Here is a 19,059-nt window from a genome sequence, read left to right as displayed (position 1 = left end):
CAAGCTGGAATTATTTCAAGTAGCTCAAACGATTTTCTATAGTGCATTCGCTATGCCAGCATCTTGTGTTATTTCGTTGAACACTCTCCCCATCTGGATTGGAGTAGCAGAAGGTACTACTGCAGTACCCTAGGCATACAAGTATCGTCAAAAAGATCGCCATGCCAGGGTTCTGTTGATACAAATATGGCTACGTCCAACCGGAAGTGCGAATTGAGGGAGAATACGTCGAACGCTACTGCCATTAACGAACCTCGGCCTCCTAGAAGTGTTGAGGTTTTCTTGAGTTGTCATATGCATCTGCAACCACGCACGCGTTCTCGCCCTCAAGCACGATGGCGAACGCATTCCTCATGGACTTCCGTAGTCTAAAAGAGTGCCTGCACGTAAACAGTTAGGATCATAGCCAATATAAATGCTCTTAACAAGAAGGTCGTACCTTCCCAAGGGCGTGTATGAAACTACGCCGCCAGGATACAATCTTCGAAGTGCATAAAATTGAAAGACACCGTCCCGAAGAGTTGATACAGTCCGAGAGCGAGACGGCGGCCATGAGTGAAGTTTGACGGTAGACCAGAATGGCTTGAAATGTAGTTTGACGTCATTGGGCAGGACGCAAGAATCACCGGAACATTGAGTGGGGTCTACAGTGACGGGACATGCGGACTTCTCGGCGTCTCCCACGGTAACATCAGTATGTTCCTCATTCTCTTGAGCTTCTCCCCGCCCATCTCTTGTGCGTCCAACTTGTATCAATTGGTGTTGCCAGGCTGAGGTCGAAGGAATGAGCGCTCTATGGCGTAATATCAGCGCTTCCTTCTGTCGATAACACATGTTCAATTCATGCACCTCCACCAGATCCATGCGACAGACAATACGATTGCCGCGGAGCAGCACACCCAGTCGATGACGAGATTAAAATCTTCGAGACCTTCGGGGCTCAAGATCCCAACCGCAGGAAGACCGAGCAGCAGAGACAGTGCGTACACGAAAACGACGACGTAAAGAACTGCAATAAAGAGTTGGGCTAGGAACTGTACTGGTATTAGCGAATTTGTCCTTCATGATATGACTCTACTAACCAAAAGCGCACGAGAGTACCACGGAAGATGCTGGTAGCGCGAAGGTGGCTTCACCATTGCTTCCAGATTGTATAGATGTCTTCCGTCAAGTTATCTCGAAAGTGATGTCGTTGGGAAAGTTGGGCCTATGGAGTAGGTGTTTTACACAGGGATCTATCAGACAGCAATTATTGAATGCTGATATGTTGCGTGAGCTACCTGCTAATGTGCGATTGCTGTTGCGGTCTTGATGAAGAGGGGCTCGCCTGAGCGCGAAAGAAGGCCAGGCAGTGACACCTCTTCTATTTGCCGTCTGAGACATCAGTTACACACGACACACGACACTCAGCTATGCGACCTGCATTGCATACATGCAAAATCGTTTCCCCACCGCTATCTTTGTTTCTTTCCCTGCGATTGTGTCGTTCAAGTTCTGCGCATATCCGAGGTCGCACGATACCAAATCATTCTTACCGCAGGCGCATGCATTGCTGTATATCATGACGAAACTCTCATGTCTGACTGCTACACTGCAGCTATCGTCAGGACTGTGTTTTAGGAATTGAGACAATTTCGAATTCGCTGCATGAGTTTTCAGATAAAATAGTAGATGTAAAGCTTAACTAAAAGAAGGCCTGAGTGCAAGGGTCCCAAGGTTGTTGTCCGTCAGGGCCATACACCTGAGTTAGGGCATCGCACGCTAGCGCCCACACTATCGCGTCGCAGGGTACTTGCAGTCCCAACAACAAAATTGCTGTTGTCAAAGATGTGCATTTGTGTTACACAAGATCAAGGCGCAGGTCTTAGTCACGCGTTGCGCACTTCCGGAATAGTAGATAGCCACATCATACATGAGCATGTCAAACTTAAGTACGCCGTCACATCGTAAGTAGCTGCTCTAATTGCGCAGACAACAGTAATATGTTTTTGGCATCTGTTACACCTCACTTTACGCTACAAGAAACGCGCACTTCCAAAATAGATGCATCACCTATCCTGTACTGATTCCGTAGCTGAGAATCGCAAGCACTGTCGCGCTCAAGCTATCTTTACGTGCAAATAACCAGACTCACGTTAATCGCGCGTTCGGTGGAGAAGTTGAACAAATTTCCTTTTCTTCCCTTAAAAATTAGTCTCAGCACTTCAGGACGCGCTGTTGCAGACACTACTAGAGACAACAACTCCTACTTCTTACGTAGGCGTCCAACGATTTTGATGAAGAAGCATGCGCCAATACTCTATCCATCGAACCACCACCCAAGTGCCAGTTCAAATTGTTAGTGATGTCCTTCACAACGCACAAAGTTACCACCACGCCGGCGATTCTAACACATTCGGGTTGCCACACAGGGCGATTTTGAGATGGTTTTGTTTGCGTTGTTCGTTATTCGTGGATAGCTTGTTGGTTTAGTTCGTTGACAGATAAGGATGTTGTGAGTGGCTCGTTTTGCTCTGCGTCATCGCGGATCGCCATGCTAAGGACTCCAATAACACAAAAGAATCCGCCTTTGCCCATCTTTGTCACTTAGAAGCTATATCAGGCTTCCCATAGCTGGATGGAAGCGCTCCGGGACGCCTACGTGGATGTTGTTGCTAGGAAGCCACCTGAGGGTTCCGATATCGACATCGATATCGACCTCGATGAATAATCTTTGCCGAGAACACCTGACGACAACTGTTGCGATGCTTGGAGCATGGGTTGCACCATGGATAGATAGGATTGGTACAAACTGGCGTGATAAAGCATGACCATGTCGTCATCTTGTGAGTCGAATGCGGGCTTAAGGAGCTTCGTAATCTAACAGTGTCAGCGTACCGATGGGTTTCCGAGTGGAATGAATCTACTTGTGTGCGGTTGGTTTGGACTATATGTCCCTCTTGGTAGTCTTTTAGAGATTTGCCCAGCTCTAACCGATTAAAGTTGATGAAATTGGTCTCCAATTGGCGCTGTCGTGCGGCTTCCTTTGTAGCTTCAACCATATGCGACGAAGTGAAGGGTAGCAAGGAAGAAGACGGTAGGTCTCTTACTGACCGCTCGTTTCCAGGTTGATCCACAATATACAAGCATGAGGATTTACCGGATGATGTCTTGACGGTAAAGATATAAACAAGCCAGCCGCGTGATGACTTATCGTTATTCTCGGTGCTTCGACTTTGGCAAAACTTGGATTTCGTGACCTGATCAACCAAATTCAGAACCTGCTGTTCTTCTGTCATCAAATATTGTATGGTTTCTGAAGTCCGGGGCCCAAGAGCTGCTGCGCCCGTCAGCCTATGACCAGCATTTCGGTCATAATATACCAATTTGCTTGCGGTGTCTTTGTAATGCTTTGCGACGGCAAGGCAGATCCTTCTGCTGATCAGCGCTTCAGGATGTAGGAAGAGCTGATGAGCAATCTTGCGAATTAGGCTATTGATGGTAGTCGACTTTCCACTACCACTGTAACCATCCACAAAAATACACGGGTACGCGTTCTGTCCGTCAATCAACCTCTCCACAAGTGGTTGGAGGCCGCGAGCAATGTCATCTGTTGTAGCAGATGTTGGAAAGACATGATGAAAGGAAGCTGTTTGTGGGTCGCGCTCCCTTTCAGATTGCGAGCGGCAATGTTGACTTCCATAAGCAGTGATTGTAGAACCAGAAACGTTGATATCAGTGCGAATAAAACTGGCCTGTGCTGACTTCGCGGTAGTAACGCGAAGCCATGTAGTAATACCCCGACTAGCATATCGCACCTCAGGCTCATTTCTATCAGCGACGGATAGAGGCTGCAATTCCTGAGACGGCCCGGGGAGTGATTCGGCGAATGAGGCCGAGAGTGGTTCGGGATGGTCGAAATCTGCAGTCGCATGCGACGAAGATGCCTCGCTAGGAACGCTCCAGGATTCAGAATGACTCAAAGAGGCTGAGAGACGCGATGATCCTTGTGGTTGTCCGATTGGGTCACCACGAAGAATAGTCGGTGTGGCTGGGCGCGATAAGCTCGAGGTCTGTCGCGTATTATCGTTCAGAACCGCATGGCTTTGTTCTATGAAGGTTGTGATTTGATTCTGGAGATCTTCGTTCCGTATCATACACTGGTATAGTGCATTGTTGGTCCAGCTTGTTGTCATTTGCGATTCAGGATATAGCCTGATCAGATCGTACAAAAGGTGGACGTGGTGTTTCTGGAACGGACTACCGTGTTCCAACTCCTTGATGCGTATGTACTCGGCGGAGATATCGTCGATCGAGAGCAGGTAGCAAGTGACTCGTGTAGCGACTTGGATGATTTTGGTATGTATAGCAAAAAGAATTTGTCTAATAATCGGTCCATACTTAGCATTGTCAAGCGCGTTGGCAAGAGCGGTTTCACACACCTCTTGTACTTGACAAAATAGTATACTGAAGCCATCATCACACAGAGCAGAGCATACACAGCATCAGCCAGCGGTTCCGAATCCTCTAGTCGACCTGGATCGAGGAAGCGTGGTACGCATAGCACAAATATTAGGAGTTCGACGACTTTGAGTAAAGATAAGGCCGATGCGTAGAGCAACACGAAATGGAGAAAGAGGCGAAGTGGACCTTGAAGGAAGTTTATAATAGCGCGAAGTGTATTCTGTATGGTACATTCCGTTAGTAATAAGACCATAAACATAATAAGATATCGACTGACGAGGGAATATTGAGCCATGTTGTGCGCGACTAGTTAACGAACTAGGGTAGAGTATACGGCCATTCAATCTACGAGATAAGATGAACCGAGTGATGGTGATCAGACAGCATGCAGACGATCGGTATACCAAAGACAATGAACGGAAGACGAAACCCAGACTAGAGACACATATCAGACATTGGGACCACGCACCAAAGAACACACAAAGCCAACAGTGCGTGCGCTTGGCAATCGTCTCAGATATGATGTTCGTTTACCTTGTGTAGCAACAACCTTACCAGCAAGAGGGAGATGAAAAACCGAGTCGCAACACACTTACTTCGGTATCTCCAGTGCACAAGGACTCCTTGTACCCGAGCATCATGAATGCAACAAATACGCCGCTCGCAGTTGTCCAAGAATTCAACGACTTGATGGAACACATGCGAGTGTTCATGGACAGAGCTGGCCAGGTGAGCGAGAAGTAGCCCCCCGACTTGGCAGCGCTAACACTTCATTTGCTCTAGCCGCTGAATGATCTTCCTGTTGACCAGCAACACAAGGATACCCTGTACCGATGGAACATCCTCTGTGGTCGAATCCAAGATAGCGCTATTATGGACGATGGAGAAGAAGTGCCACCACGAAAGAAACCACGGAACGCTGCAGCGAACAACTCAAAATCAAGATTGAACCCTTGGAAGCGTATCATGGATCTCGCTGCTCTACCCGACCTTCCAGTTGCTGTTCACGAGCATCTTACCAAACACGGTGCCGCGGCAGCACCCTATTTGAACTATCGTAGTGCTAAGCATGAGGTTCTACAACTTTCCAGTGAACAGACAGGCGACGCATTCATGTCTCGTTATCAATGGACAGCCTGGAGGATGGGCCAGCAAGATCAGTGCGGCATTCTAATCCTCTTTGGGCACTTATTCTGGTTTGACCTTGTTCAAATCATCCGCCCCCAGGGTAATGGGCGCGTGGGTGAGACCATGGAAGAGAAATTGAGGGGTTTGCTCCGAGATGTAGTGTCAGACGAGCATAATGGAGGACTTCAGCTTGAGACTGCGATGGACAACATTAGTGAGTGGAGCCTTCGAGGCAAGAAGCTCAACCAACTCTGCCGGCTGTACAATCCCGGCCTGGTTTTCTTTCTGCACAAACAATTCTCCAGCGACTTGTGAGTCTCGGCATCCACTGATGATAGACACAACAAATCGCTAACATGATGGTAGTCTCGACCACAAATTCACTGGCTCCGGGACCAACTTCACCACCGCGATGGCTCATCTCGAGGTCCTGGGTCTTGGAAGTAAGCTTCGCGACACGGAGATTGGAAAGCTCGCAGTGAATATACGTGAATGGATGATAGCGCCATTCAAAGAGGCATGGGCGCAGCGATCTAGCAGCTGATTCTGTATCAAATAGGGCTTACGTTATGAAGAATGGAAAACTTTGTTAATTATACACTTCTACCATGCTGTGATACACACACCCTGAGCTGCTAAGTCGTGGCTACAAGAAGATGTCTCGATACTGAATGAAAGACACGAGATATAAGAGAAAGATACAAAGGCAAAGAGTGTGCTATGCGCAACTTTGTGAGAAGAGTTGAACGTATATTTATAACGTCAACCTTAGGTGATAACTAAAAGTCTTTTGGCCGAACTCCTCCGCGTCTTGACAATTAACCCAGCATGGCACCCATATAAGTGAAGGAAAAGATGAAAAATGTCGTGGTCCAGTCTAGGCAGAAGTCCAGAGGCTGCTCCATACATGAGATGGCTTCGTGTGTGAAGGTAGCTATGAGGGTGCAGGCATTTTGGATAAGGTGGAAGACATGTTTGACGATATCAAGGACGGCGAGGACCGACTCGAGGAACGAATGGATTACTGAGTGAATGTGAACAGATAGGCTCGGTGGAAAGTGTTGCGCGCACCACAGCGGAGCCTTGGTCTAAAATCATGATCAGCGCAAGCATACAGAGATCAGCTAGACGATTACCTGAAGCTTCAGTGTGTGTTTTAAGACGATGGAGTGAATGCTGTGAAGCTGGTGGTCCGTCCAGGACATGCAAGATGCGGCTAGATCGTAGCAGTTCCAGTTGAACTTCATGATCTGCTTCGTGATGATATAAGTGCATTCGCGAAGCCAGCCAACAACTGCATGCAGCTGGTGATGTTTGGGTAGAGCCGAGCCTAGTTGATTGAAGGCTTGCTCCCTACAAAAGTAGAGGAGGGTCAACGTAAACCAAGCGAGGATAAGCTTTTTGAAGATAGACATTGTAGCTGTTCTTGATGGGGATTCTTAGAGAAAGGTGAAAGGTACAACAGAATGAGGGTGAAAGTGCTCAACGTGAACGTAATCGTGGATAGGTATAGATCGGAGTTTGTTCGCCAAAGTTGGTAGAATACAGATGGAGGAAAACAGCACGGCTACGTGGGATATGGTGACACTTCTATGAAGGGCCTCGTGGAAGCTGTAGACTGAATCTTGTGACCAGTATGTCGGTTCCTGCCGATTGACGTGTCCGGGTAACTACCGTTGTTGCGACTGCGAGCTATTGGATGGATTCTCCTCCGCTTGTTCGTGCTGTTTGAGACATGTTTGAAAGGTCGTGATCCATCTGCATATGAAATCATGATCGTTCTTCTCGTTGTCTTCTTCGCCTTTGGCTAAGTGTTGCTCGGCTTCTTCCACGAAATTTTCAATCTTCATGAGAACATCGTCGGCGATGCGCTCTATGTTAGGATCGCATGTAGAGTCGTTTGACTCGCGTCTGTTCCAATTCAAACTGAGCGGGGCGAGACGGAAAGGCGCGGACATGGTGGAAGTGCGAGACAAAGGACTGCTGCTGCGCGCAGGACCGTAGAGGGGCTTATGTACGTAAAGAAGTGAGACAACGAAGTTCCGAAAGGTTTGAGGGGCATTTATACTTAGTGTTGGGGATAAGAATGACGACCCGATGAGCTGACCGCGATACTCAGCGCCTGACTCTATCAGTGGCATCATGAAGCCTGTTGGACGCTCTGCGGGCTTGAAATCCCGTACACTGCAGAGAATCCGCCGAAGCGGACCGCCGCCCATCAATTGGCAGCCAACTGTGAACCAATCACCGCCTCCCCCAGGTTCAATCAATCAGCCGCCACCCGAAATTGGCAACCAACCTCCCGAGCAACTTTCTGCACAACAGGAACAATATCCACTAACCCAAGTACCCTACCGGCGTCCTGACCAGCAGCAGCCTGTCTATCCGTACTTTCTTGGAGAACTGCAGTTACACAACACCGAGCAGCCCCATACGTTGCACATTCCCAAGCTACCCTCTGCACTGCAAGGTTCAGATGAGCATGGTTACCGGCTTAAACGCTCAACATTCACGCGTACAACACTTTTTGTCTGTGGCGTTGTCGGTGTGATCTTGCTTGCTGCGTCATTCTCGTTATGGAGTGCATCGCCCCAAATTTCGGTCCACTCAAACATGCTGGATGGTGCGGCGAACTCGCTTACTTCAGCCATGTTCAACACTCTTCCTGACCACATTCGCCAACTGCTGATCAAAGCTGAAACCGACGTCAGCGATGCAGCTCATTTGACGAGCCAGGCCGCCAAAGGACCTCTAAGCAGCATTGCTAAGTTCCTGAATCATGACCCTGGTAACATGCGATGTTCGACTCTTCCCAATTGGAGCGCCACGCTCAAAGTCGCTTCCGAGGCGGTAGGAAATGTCGTACAGAAGGTACAAAGCGCACGAGCATATTGCGGTGACGCAGTGAAAGCACAGCAATACATCTCCGCCACAATCAACATGGACCATGACGAGCTTGTCAGGAATCGAAAATGGGCCCACTTCTGGCGGCTCCCCTTCTCTCGCAGTATTGACAGAACCATGGTGAAGGGCAAGTATGGCGATTACCAAGCGACTATGACAAGTGTTTCAGAAAGTCAAGATCACACAGTGAAAGCGGAGAAGCTTCTTGGGCTCGAAGAAAATCGATGGAAAGCTGCATTGGATGGTCTGGAAGAGCTGTCTGCAAAAGTATCTAAGGCGGATATCAAAGCTTCGACTAGTGGAGAATGCCCAGACGCAGATAGCTTCGCAGCCTTTCAAAGTGAGCTTTCACTGTCGCTTCACAGGCTCACCTAGTCTCTCTTCTCACGCACTGGATTGACTGTAGAGGTGAGGACTCGCAAGGATAGTCAGACCGCAGACATGGGCTCTTTCCTACCCCCAATTCACATTGAGTAGTCCCTGTAACATCCGGTCGAAATATTTCACCGAAGCATGAGACTCTGACACCATCAAAGACATGTACTAGAACTCAGTAGGATCTTGTTTTAATTGGATATCTGTTCGCCTTCACACATCTCAAAGGCGATCACATAAAATTACTATGTCTCAAAGCACACGCACTGATATTTACTTGTCAGGGCTGAAATGACAGTTTATAAAACTACACCCGGTGCTGTACATGCTTTATCGATGCCATACCCCCTCCGTAGACTCTTTCTCTCAGACCATATCTGCAAGTTTGCAACACCTAGTCGACTTTGTATCACATCTCCATTATATCGCATCGCAAGGCGTCCAGACCAAAGCAGCGAGATGTTCTCGAGTTCACTCATTGCGAACATCAGCATCGTATGCGTCCTTGCTGTAAGTAGTCAGGTACTTAGACCACAAGGATTTTACTAATCGTCAGCAAGTGCGGCGCCTTTGCGAGCAATACCATTGCCGACAATGCACAGATCGGAGGTCTCGAAATGGGCTTTCCTCGTCATCTCTGCCTACCTGCTACACCGCAAGCACGTCAATCTCGAGTTTCACACATCCCTCAGCAGTGCTACACTAGCGGACTCTCCGATGTTTACGCCGAGATGATGTGCGACTTTGAAGCTCATGACTACTGTACCCTCGGCGACTGTACGTACTGGATCAACATTGTCAAGGCTTTCAGTAAGCACAACAGTGCACCCGATCTTGAGACATACGACCCGGAGTTGTCGCTAAAGCTTATCCACTTCGCGCTTGAGCTGCTTATGCCTACCATTCACATCGGGCTCAGCAAGCTGTCCCTGGATGCGCAGCACGGATCTGTCAGTGATGCGGAAGAGCATCGGATTATGGACCATGTCTTACGACTGGCCATAATACTACTCTGGTACTGCGATGAGAGCCAAAGCCGGATGCTTATGAGCTTAAATTGGACCGCGACGTTAGACTACACGACTGCCATTCTTGTTGACCTGCAGCGATACAGCTTGAGCACACGTTGTATGCTCAAGTCCGGAGGAGCCACATTTTCTTCACGTTGCTCCGACATTCAAAAAACCCTTTCTATTTTTGAAGACTTCACCCGAGAGTTTGCGCGACGTGTCGTTGAGAACACATCTCAGTGTCCTTCCGATCAAAAGCTGCACGAGGCTGACGAACTCTGAGTTGGGTTAGCTATCAATAACATCTTGTCGAAGTTCTGTGATTACTCCAGGGCTTATCACACTTCGGCCACGTCTACCTCTAGTGATGTGTGGACGCTATCCTGGTTCTCAACAGTCACTCTTGAGGTCCCTAGGACCACACAACACTCTTTTGTAACTATTGTCTCATCCCTAGCCTGTCATTTCGGTGTTGCGTTACCATGTATACTACTAGAAAATCCTATATGAGTCTTTTATAGCTAAAGCGAAACCCCAAGATGTGATGCGCAAGATGAGTAAAGATGTTCCTTGTCGCTGCCCTGCCGCGGCACTTGGCTCAGATCTGTGACTGGTTTAGTAACCACGTTCTAAGTTGTAAGAGACGTCAGTACGTGAGCACGCTAGACAGCATCTACAACACTTACGATCCACGAAGTTTCTTCTCCATCATAGGAAAAAACCTACAATCGCCCACTCAACCTCTACCCACGACACCCTCTTTATCTTCGACCATGCTGTAAAGGTGAACAATCATCCGCCACCGCCGTCCTCTCATTCGAAGTTGACCAGCTGCTGGCTATACTAGCCTGACGCTAGTAGCTGCCACATATAGCCATTCTCTTCGTTCTGAGCCTTGCATGATGATGTTTTTAGCACTAGAGGAAGTTAACAAGGATATACGTTTGGCAGAAGGGCATAAGCATCAGTGTGATAAGTTACGGCCGACCAGTTTCGCAGCTTTCTTTAGTGCAGCCGGAGAATACAGCCTCACCCCCGTTAACGCTCCTGCCTTGTCAGCGAGGATTGGCTGCTTGCCAATCTTTTCTGGTCTCCCCTCCTTCGTCGACCGAGCATTGAGCATCTACTCCTCTTAAATGCTGTCCATAGACCGTGAGCTGGGTAAAGCTATTATCGTCCAGTACAAATGAAGATAGCAGCTTTGTGGAGAACAAGGATAATTCCGTCGAGTCTTTGTGATAGAGTGCTGGTGGTTCTGATCACATCGTTACTCGTCGGTAGACTGGGATGTTACGGTGCTAAGGCGAACCCCTGGGCCGCCTTTCAAGGTTTCCAAGGTTCTAGCACCTCACTATTCCCCACACAACTTTCGGACTAAGCATGCCCTCCCACGATCAGGCCCCTCTCGCACCATTACATGCCTTCGTTACCGCACGGCGCGGTGCAGCTTTCGAAGCCGATATATTCGCTGTGCTTCTTACTTGTCCCCTGGTTATCCGCTCTGCTGAGTTTGCTCTCGCCGACGGCGCTCTTTACGCTACCCCAAACGTTATACCTCCGATTGGCAATTTCACCGAACGCTTCTGGAAGCTTAACGAAGATGTACGAATCGATCGAGGCTCTTCACGATTTTGGTCTCGCCTTCTCGTATTGTTTGACATCAAGAGTAAAGTATCTCGCAGGGCCGAAGACCAGATATACACTACCCCAGTGTCCCAGCGCGCACGGGTGGCCTTCTACATCTGTATATGTGCTGCCAACCCAAGCTACGTGGAGCTCATTCCTAATCGACATGGCGGAGAAAATGGTTCTTCTGACAATCGAGGTCGTAATGTTGCGGTCAACATCTCCCGCAAGTCCTTCCTCCCGCCACGAGCATATGGCGCCCTCAGCCCGTGTAACTCTCCATATCGAATGCCTATTGCATTACTATCGGAAGCCCTCCAGAGCATGGCCGAATGCGCGCGTGGTTCTGGCGACTATGTCAATCCTTGGACGCGGGTTCGGTTCACTGGCTGGTCGCCACATATAGAGCACGCGAACGACGGATTGATGCCAAAGGAAGACTCACAGCACTTTACTTCCTTCCTCAGTATCATAGAGATATGGAGAAGCGTTCGAAATGCAAACAACCGTGCTGAGAACGCGATACCGATGCACTTTGGTTTCGTTGACCATCAGCCTTGCCTGGCTGATTTTAAGTTTCTCGTCCCGAGTACCATGCAGCATGTACAACGTCAAGTATTCGTGCAGCACAAGATAGACGGGCGATACCGGTCTCCAGCCAGTCCACTTAACAAGGTAGCGATCGCTCGCAACGGCACCAAGGGTAGTCTAAACTATTACTTCACACACCATAATCAGTACATCTACCCCCTCACTTAGAGGAGTTATACTAACCACAAGCAGATTCGACTTCCTCTTCTATCAGTTCGATTACACCGACCTTGAACAGAGATCCTGGACGCAGTTCTTCTTCCTTCCTGAGCGCGAACTCCCTGACGAGTTTTACAAGACGAAGGATCTGGAGGGCGACTTCAGCAGCAGTGCTTGGAAGAAATACTGGATAGAACAAGACAAAGCTGGTAGATGGGTTCAACACGTATACGACATCATTCAATCAAATCCACAGCCACGAAAACCTGGTCACCGTCCTGCCCGGCCGTCGGAACCCACAGACGCAACGCAGAAGGCGCTGCCTATTCGCCTGCCCCTTAGTCCTGTCAACGAAACGTCTTGGTTCTATCGAAAGTTGTTCTATACCCTGATGTCACAATGCGCATCTCGGTTGTCTGGTCTTGTCATCGTTCTTTCCCGTGGAAATGATATGGGGGATTTCGCTTACTGTCGCTACCAATGGACAAAGTGTGAGCAAGATGCCTTCTTTGCACATGGCGATCCACCTGCTACAATTACACAATTACCTTATCTGACATCGACTGTTCCGTTTCATGTTATAACAAGTACTAAGGAACAAACTTCACGTGGACCGAGTCTCTCTTCCACTGACTTTAGAAGGGTAAATTCATGTCGGCAGGATCGACTGCTTGTCTTCGATGTGTTTGGGTTAGAAGGACGCGATATTGATGGTCCGGTTTTGGTTGTTCCGACGAACGATATCAGCCCAACCAGTGCACAGCGGGCTCTTTACGATTCTAACAACTCCTCGGATCATCATAACAATGAGTTTGATGAACGTGTTCCTCTTCTTGCCGAACTCCTTCACACGCGCCTTATTCCAGCAGATTACGCAGTTGGCACTGGTGGGCCGCTTCTCTTCGAGCGCGATGATTCGTGGGGTGCGTTGTGGATGCTACTCGACAAATTTTCTGGAGTTGATAACTTCACGCATCCAATGAAGTCTGGCGAAGCACGGTCACCATGCAGTTATCAGAGCATGGTAGTTGAACTTCACCAGAGCCAGATTGAGCGTCACTTTGAGATGGACGTCAATCGAACTGTATTCATTGAGTCGGATCGTGAAGAGGACGAATAGGTAGAGCCTTTTGTGGAACAGGCGTCCGTATCGCCACATAGTTATAAAAGACATATTATTTGATTTTTTCGAAACTTGCTTTCCTGGCCAAACATGCCACTCCCTACATCGCCCGCCCCCACTAAGTGTAATGGTAGACTACTGCTTGGACAAGACAGAAGTAGCCGCCTCTTCGGTAGGGTATGCCGCAAGCCACTCTTGTAACCTCTGTCTCTGCGCTTCGTTTGTATTGCCGTGGCCGTAAAGTAAGAGGCTCGCTCGGTACAGCTCGGTCTCCTGGAGTATTCGCTTTTCTTCGAGGAAATGCGCGTTTGTTTGGGTGCCGTACAGCTGAGGGCGACTGTTAAGTGACTGTATTGTAGTGCGGTCTGAGTTGATATGGCCTAGGATCTCTAGTAATATGGGATTATCGGGAGGATCTACTGTCGGTCGCAGAGGGGGAATGACCAGTCGGGCAAGGAGCAGATCGTCGTCGTTCTGTAGGAGTCGTATGAAATCATCGATAAGAACGGAGGAAGGGAGTGGGTTGTACTTGAGTCTACTCCAGAAGGTTTCGCAGTAGGTTTGGAGTTTCGTGCTTCGAGTGACGCCGGGCGGGCAATTGATAAGATCTTGGTAGAGATCTGCGAGGCTAACATCACCATTCTGCGCCATGGCCTAGCTGGTGATCTTTCTCTAGCGTCTTGGAACTCGTGGGGTGATTAGCAGCAAGTGCCAAGAACTCGCTGCACTGATTACCCACCTTCCTTTCATTGACGCGTTTCCATAAGTATGCAGTGCCTGCGTCGCTCGTCGTCCCAGCGGAGAAGGCCAACCGCCTCTAGCTCTGTTGCCTAACTACATTTTAGCGCCTTAGTCCCCAAAACCGTCGTGTATCATCAGGTCTCTTGGGTTCAATTACTGTATGGACGACTCAACCCCCCCAAAACCAAATGGTCGCCCATCTCGACGTCCTAAACCCATACCTAAATTACGCGACCTCGATATCAACGAATGCCTCTTTCTGCATGACTCACTCTCAGACTACCTTGGGCAAAAGTTCTACGATAAGACGCACGATACATCAAACGACCGCTGGCTCCCACCTAACGAGATCGATGCAATGGCGCTGAATGATATCGCTGTCACGAATGGGCAAGGGTTCTTTTTCTTTTTACCAACGCGCAACAGCTGGAGCCGACAAGCTTACGATCCTGAGAGCCGTGGACCTCCACAGGATAGTCTTGGGTATTATCATACACCACAGCCTTTGTTGAACAGCTACTAACTAGTCTCCAGAGCGTGTATACCATCTCTTATCTTCATGCGGTATACATGGAGCAAGCACGGACAAGACAGCTACTTCCAAAACACCCATCGGACGCGGTATCTCGCCAGCGACTTCCAACTTAATTCCCCTCCACGTCCCACGCCGATATACTGCATTCAGTCAGCTTCTGATGCTCGCTATCCACTCTTCACAACGCCTCACACATCTTTTATCATGCTACGGACCAACCCCCTCTACTTCGGGAGCGTAGCTGATATGGGACCCATAATTGGTCCACCATCACGCCGGAGAGGAGGGCCGGATCCAGGGTTGAGGCTGGGTCAGGTCTCTCACTTGTGGAACGAACAGTTATCGGGCTCGTTAGCAGCCCGGTTCGAAAGGTTCAGCCATGCTTCGCTCAGAAGCTTATACGAGGCTGTTCTTGACACTGCTCGAGGCCCAGCCAGCTTCACTTCCGGAGATCTTTTGGACCTGCTTCCACGTCCTGTTCATCCAGAGATTGGCACAGCAATAGGTACCAATCCGTCGGTGGCACCATCTCGACTGGGCCTTCGTTTATCACGCCATTCGACTAAGTGTGATCCCGAAAATTCGACTGGACTGGTATAATACAGCGCGTACAGTCCTGTTTAGGGCCTTCTCAGCGCAACAACTAAACATACTAAGTCGTCTTACGCATGTCTAAGACATGTGATTTGGTAGAGTATAGGTTCACTCGCGCACTTCCCCACTACCTGTATGGCTTCGACACATCCCCTTGCGCCAGAATTCGCGCTACTCGTTCCACTTTCAGCTACCGCGGTCGCCACGACTTCAGTACGACGAAACCTTCCCTACATTGGTTGGCACAAGTCTATCAATGCTACGTCATCGATTAAACGCCGTGTCGTTAGGTTGACCTTCGAGACTATCGCTGGGCGTCGGTCCTTCACATTTGGCGCCTCACGAGCAAGCGATTACCAGTTACCAAACTCCAACGGAATTGCTATGCATCACTTCATCATGTTCTTCGATCCACTCGACCGTGCATTGTATATCAGCAATACTAGTCCAGAGCTTATGCACATCACATCAGCTATCTCCGGTAACATCGTACTCACCACATCCAACTCACCATTGCGAATAGCATCTTCTTCAACTACAATCACTATAGGGCACAAACTCTGTAGGTTCGAGCTTGTACTGCCTACATTCAACTACGCCTTCGAAGACGCTGTCACAGCCTATCTACTCTCCATCAGCTCACCAATTTCGCCAGATTTTATTAAACATCATGCCTCAAAGAAGCGAAAGGGCAGCGCTGCTATAACAAATGCCTACGCGCCTAAACGCCTGTGCGGGAGAAGTGCGCTAGAAGTGTCTAACAGCAGTGACAAAAACACTGCTATACCGGTGTATGGATGGTTTGGTCGAGCAATCCGCACCTTTAGTACTTTACTAGGTTGCTAGCTGCCTGTCATTTAGCTACCTCTTTCACATTAAGATAGATTTTTAATCGCATAAATACACACTGCACCCTCTTTCCATCCCGTCACTCACTTTGTACCTCTGAATTAGCGATCGAAACCCGGACCTTCCGCAGATTAGCACCGAAAGAGATGCAAAGCGGACGCTCTACCACTGAGCCACACGCCCCAGAAGTCGCCATCTGAGATAGATGGCTTACTAAGATGGGATGAAGACAATTTGGCTAGTATATATCGTGAGTGCGAATCCCACGTAGTGTGGCATCTGGCTCTCGGCCCGTAACGTGGGTACGGGACCTTAGCCACACCCTTGGCGCATCACGGACGAACCACGTCGTCAGCATCCTCGAACACACCTGTGCTTTGTCTTAGCAAACAACACGTCTTCACCATCGTTCCGTTCGGATTACCCTATCATCGCGCCAACGTAATCTCCATTTCATAACCATAATCGACGATTCGAATTGGCCGCGCGTCTAACCTTTATCCGGCGTCGACTCCCCATAACTGTCGTCAGCTCGCAAACAAACACATCGCAATCGCAATAACAATCGCCACAATGAGTTCGTTAGGCACATACTTCCTGGACGTCGTGTACTCGTTCACAAACTGCATGGTCTGCTTCCCAAGCTCACCTCAACTCAAAATCAACAGTCGGAGTTTCAAGATATTACGGTTACTGGGCGAGGTAAGCTGGGCATCTCTCGATAACACGCAACCAATTGACTTATCGCGACATAGGGCGGTTTCTCATATGTATACCTCGTACAAGACAATTCGAATCAACAACTCCTTGCGCTCAAGAAGATACGATGTCCCTTCGGACAAGAAAGCGTGAGCTTGGCGCTCAAAGAAGTCGAGGCCTACACACTATTTTCGCCGCACCCGAACATTATACACTCGATTGACTACTCTGTTGAGACCGACAAATCAGACTCGTCCGCGAAGACAGTGTACATCCTTCTCCCATACTACCGTCGTGGTAATCTACAAGATATGATCAACGCGAACCTGGTCAACCACACAAAGTTCCCCGAGCGGAGACTCATGGTGCTATTCTTAGGTGTCTGCAAAGCGCTAAAGGCAATGCATCAGTACAAGATTAAGGGCGGACCTGGCGGCGCGCGAAGCGAGGGCAAGGCGAAGAAAGTCAGGAGAGATGCCAAGAGGGCAGATGCGGAAGCTGCAGAGAGCATGGAAATGCGCCCGAGCAGGAGAAACCGCGACCACGAGGAAGACGACGAGCAAGAGGCAGAAGGATTGCTAGAAGATTCGGAGGTCACAGCGGCGCATGAAGGTATTGCGCCTGGTGGGGAGAGGGCTTATGCGCATCGAGACATCAAGCCTGGTATGTAACTCACATCTCATACGATGATGTGTTTCAGGGACTAACACGCGCAGGCAACATAATGATAGACGATGACGGCAAAACACCCATCCTAATGGATCTCGGCTCCCTCGCACCATCACCAACACCCGTAACCTCACGCTCTCTTGCCCTACAAATCCAAGATACCGCCGCCGAACATTCGACCATGCCATACCGCGCCCCTGAACTCTTTGACGTTAAGACCGGCTCAGTCATCGATACCAAAGTCGACATTTGGTCGCTCGGTTGCACACTTTACGCATGCTTAGTCGGCAAGAGCCCCTTCGAGGCTAGATCAGATGAGACGGGTGGTAGTTTGAGCATATGTGTATTGGGTGGTGACTGGAGGTTTCCAGATGAGGGTATGCAGAGGGGCAAGCAAAAGGCCAACCCTGAGGATGCGATCACAGATAGTGTGAAAGAGGTGGTGAGGAAGTGTTTGAGGCTGGAGCCCAATGAGCGACCGGATGTTGACGAGCTGATTGACATTGTGGAGGATGTACTGAGGGAGCTCCCGGAGGATGGCTCGGACGACTAGGTGATGCGCACCCATTGATGAGTATGCTTGTATGAGTACATTTCTTTTCTATCCAGCGTGAGTATGTCCAAAAACTGGACAAGCCGTCTTTCCACACGGTCGAGCGTCTCGTATCACTCCAATATACCCCTTCACCTACTGACTTCGTCACTGCACTCATCATTTCCATCCTGCTGAGCGCTATCTCACCTATGACCAAGCAGCTCAGTTACTGCCACTAGGCCAGTATCGCTTCCCGTTCCTTACAAAGCCAGAGCCGCTCACCACACCATATTGCGCTATCGTGCCAGCGCCGCTCGCTCTTCCCTCACCTTGTAGCGTCCGTGCTCCGGCTAACAACTGCCTCTCCCACTTAACAGATCACAGCTCTGCTCTTCCACCTATTTCACGCCACATATTCGCTACAAGCAATTTCCCCATATTTCACCAGAACGCTTCCCTGATCCTACCAAAAGAAGCTTGACCAGGAACTATTTACGCATCATGTCCACACCGAACCAGCACCATCTCAGGATGTGAGTGCGATTCCATTATTTTATCGTGTTTGAGCATGACTAAGAGGCTATCAGCGCCTAGCGCAATGCAGAGGAGTCAGCACTCTTACGCCTATCCCCAGAAATACGAACCCTGATATGGTCCTACGCTGTACAAGCTGAAGGATCAGTTCAGGCTCACCCCGTTAGCTGCCGGTGCCCCCCAAAATGGCCTGTACAGTGCATGAGTCGAGTTTGCAGACAAGTACACGCAGAAACTCGGTTGCTTACTTACACCGTTAACACCTTCTATTCGATCGGAACAGTGTCTCTTACGAAGTGGCTCATTACACGACTTCCCGAGCAGAGAGCTGCCATACAGCGAATTGGAGTCAAATGTGGTGACTGTCTGGATCTTCCCCTACATCTTCTTTCAGGCTTGAAGTCTTTCGAGGTGGATTGGCCCTGGGATGTCATTGACGACTGTGCATGTGGCAAAGCTATGAAGGATTTGGAAGACACTTGGGGTAACTCCGATCTCAAACTCCAAATCCTGTGGATATTGTGGTAATTCACGCGTAGGTTTT

General features: G+C 49.2%; 7 protein-coding genes across 7 annotated transcripts; 5 read left to right on the top strand and 2 right to left on the bottom strand.

Annotated features, from left to right (window-relative positions):
- Window positions 1-5,082: 5,082 nt before the first annotated feature.
- Window positions 5,083-6,115, top strand: AA0111_g5293 (hypothetical protein; the record flags this gene model as incomplete). Its single annotated transcript, XM_028651389.1, has 3 exons — window positions 5,083-5,172; window positions 5,227-5,882; window positions 5,938-6,115. The coding sequence occupies 3 exons, from the start codon at window positions 5,083-5,085 to the stop codon at window positions 6,113-6,115; spliced, it is 924 nt and encodes a 307-aa protein (XP_028507252.1).
- A 1,126-nt stretch (window positions 6,116-7,241) lies between these two features.
- On the bottom strand, window positions 7,242-7,529 carry AA0111_g5292 (hypothetical protein; the record flags this gene model as incomplete). Its single annotated transcript, XM_028651388.1, has 1 exon — window positions 7,242-7,529. The coding sequence occupies one exon, from the start codon at window positions 7,527-7,529 to the stop codon at window positions 7,242-7,244; it is 288 nt and encodes a 95-aa protein (XP_028507251.1).
- A 184-nt stretch (window positions 7,530-7,713) lies between these two features.
- Window positions 7,714-8,850, top strand: AA0111_g5291 (hypothetical protein; the record flags this gene model as incomplete). Its single annotated transcript, XM_028651387.1, has 1 exon — window positions 7,714-8,850. The coding sequence occupies one exon, from the start codon at window positions 7,714-7,716 to the stop codon at window positions 8,848-8,850; it is 1,137 nt and encodes a 378-aa protein (XP_028507250.1).
- Window positions 8,851-9,309: 459 nt separating this feature from the next.
- AA0111_g5290 (hypothetical protein) lies at window positions 9,310-10,142 on the top strand (the record flags this gene model as incomplete). Its single annotated transcript, XM_028651386.1, has 2 exons — window positions 9,310-9,360; window positions 9,411-10,142. 2 exons carry the CDS (start codon window positions 9,310-9,312, stop codon window positions 10,140-10,142), a joined length of 783 nt encoding a protein of 260 aa, XP_028507249.1.
- Window positions 10,143-11,240: 1,098 nt separating this feature from the next.
- AA0111_g5289 (hypothetical protein) lies at window positions 11,241-13,356 on the top strand (the record flags this gene model as incomplete). The annotated part of the gene is made up of 2 exons (XM_028651384.1): window positions 11,241-12,223; window positions 12,270-13,356. 2 exons carry the CDS (start codon window positions 11,241-11,243, stop codon window positions 13,354-13,356), a joined length of 2,070 nt encoding a protein of 689 aa, XP_028507048.1.
- A 138-nt stretch (window positions 13,357-13,494) lies between these two features.
- Window positions 13,495-14,010, bottom strand: AA0111_g5288 (hypothetical protein; the record flags this gene model as incomplete). The annotated part of the gene is made up of 1 exon (XM_028651383.1): window positions 13,495-14,010. The coding sequence occupies one exon, from the start codon at window positions 14,008-14,010 to the stop codon at window positions 13,495-13,497; it is 516 nt and encodes a 171-aa protein (XP_028507049.1).
- Window positions 14,011-16,651: 2,641 nt separating this feature from the next.
- AA0111_g5287 (hypothetical protein) lies at window positions 16,652-17,999 on the top strand (the record flags this gene model as incomplete). The annotated part of the gene is made up of 3 exons (XM_028651382.1): window positions 16,652-16,780; window positions 16,834-17,440; window positions 17,494-17,999. 3 exons carry the CDS (start codon window positions 16,652-16,654, stop codon window positions 17,997-17,999), a joined length of 1,242 nt encoding a protein of 413 aa, XP_028507050.1.
- Window positions 18,000-19,059: the final 1,060 nt, after the last annotated feature.

The sequence above is a fragment of the Alternaria arborescens genome (genome assembly GCF_004154835.1).
Source record: "Alternaria arborescens strain FERA 675 chromosome Unknown contig_10, whole genome shotgun sequence".
NCBI classification, from domain to species: Eukaryota; Fungi; Ascomycota; class Dothideomycetes; order Pleosporales; family Pleosporaceae; genus Alternaria; species Alternaria arborescens.
This window is presented reverse-complemented; position numbering and strand designations above follow the sequence as displayed.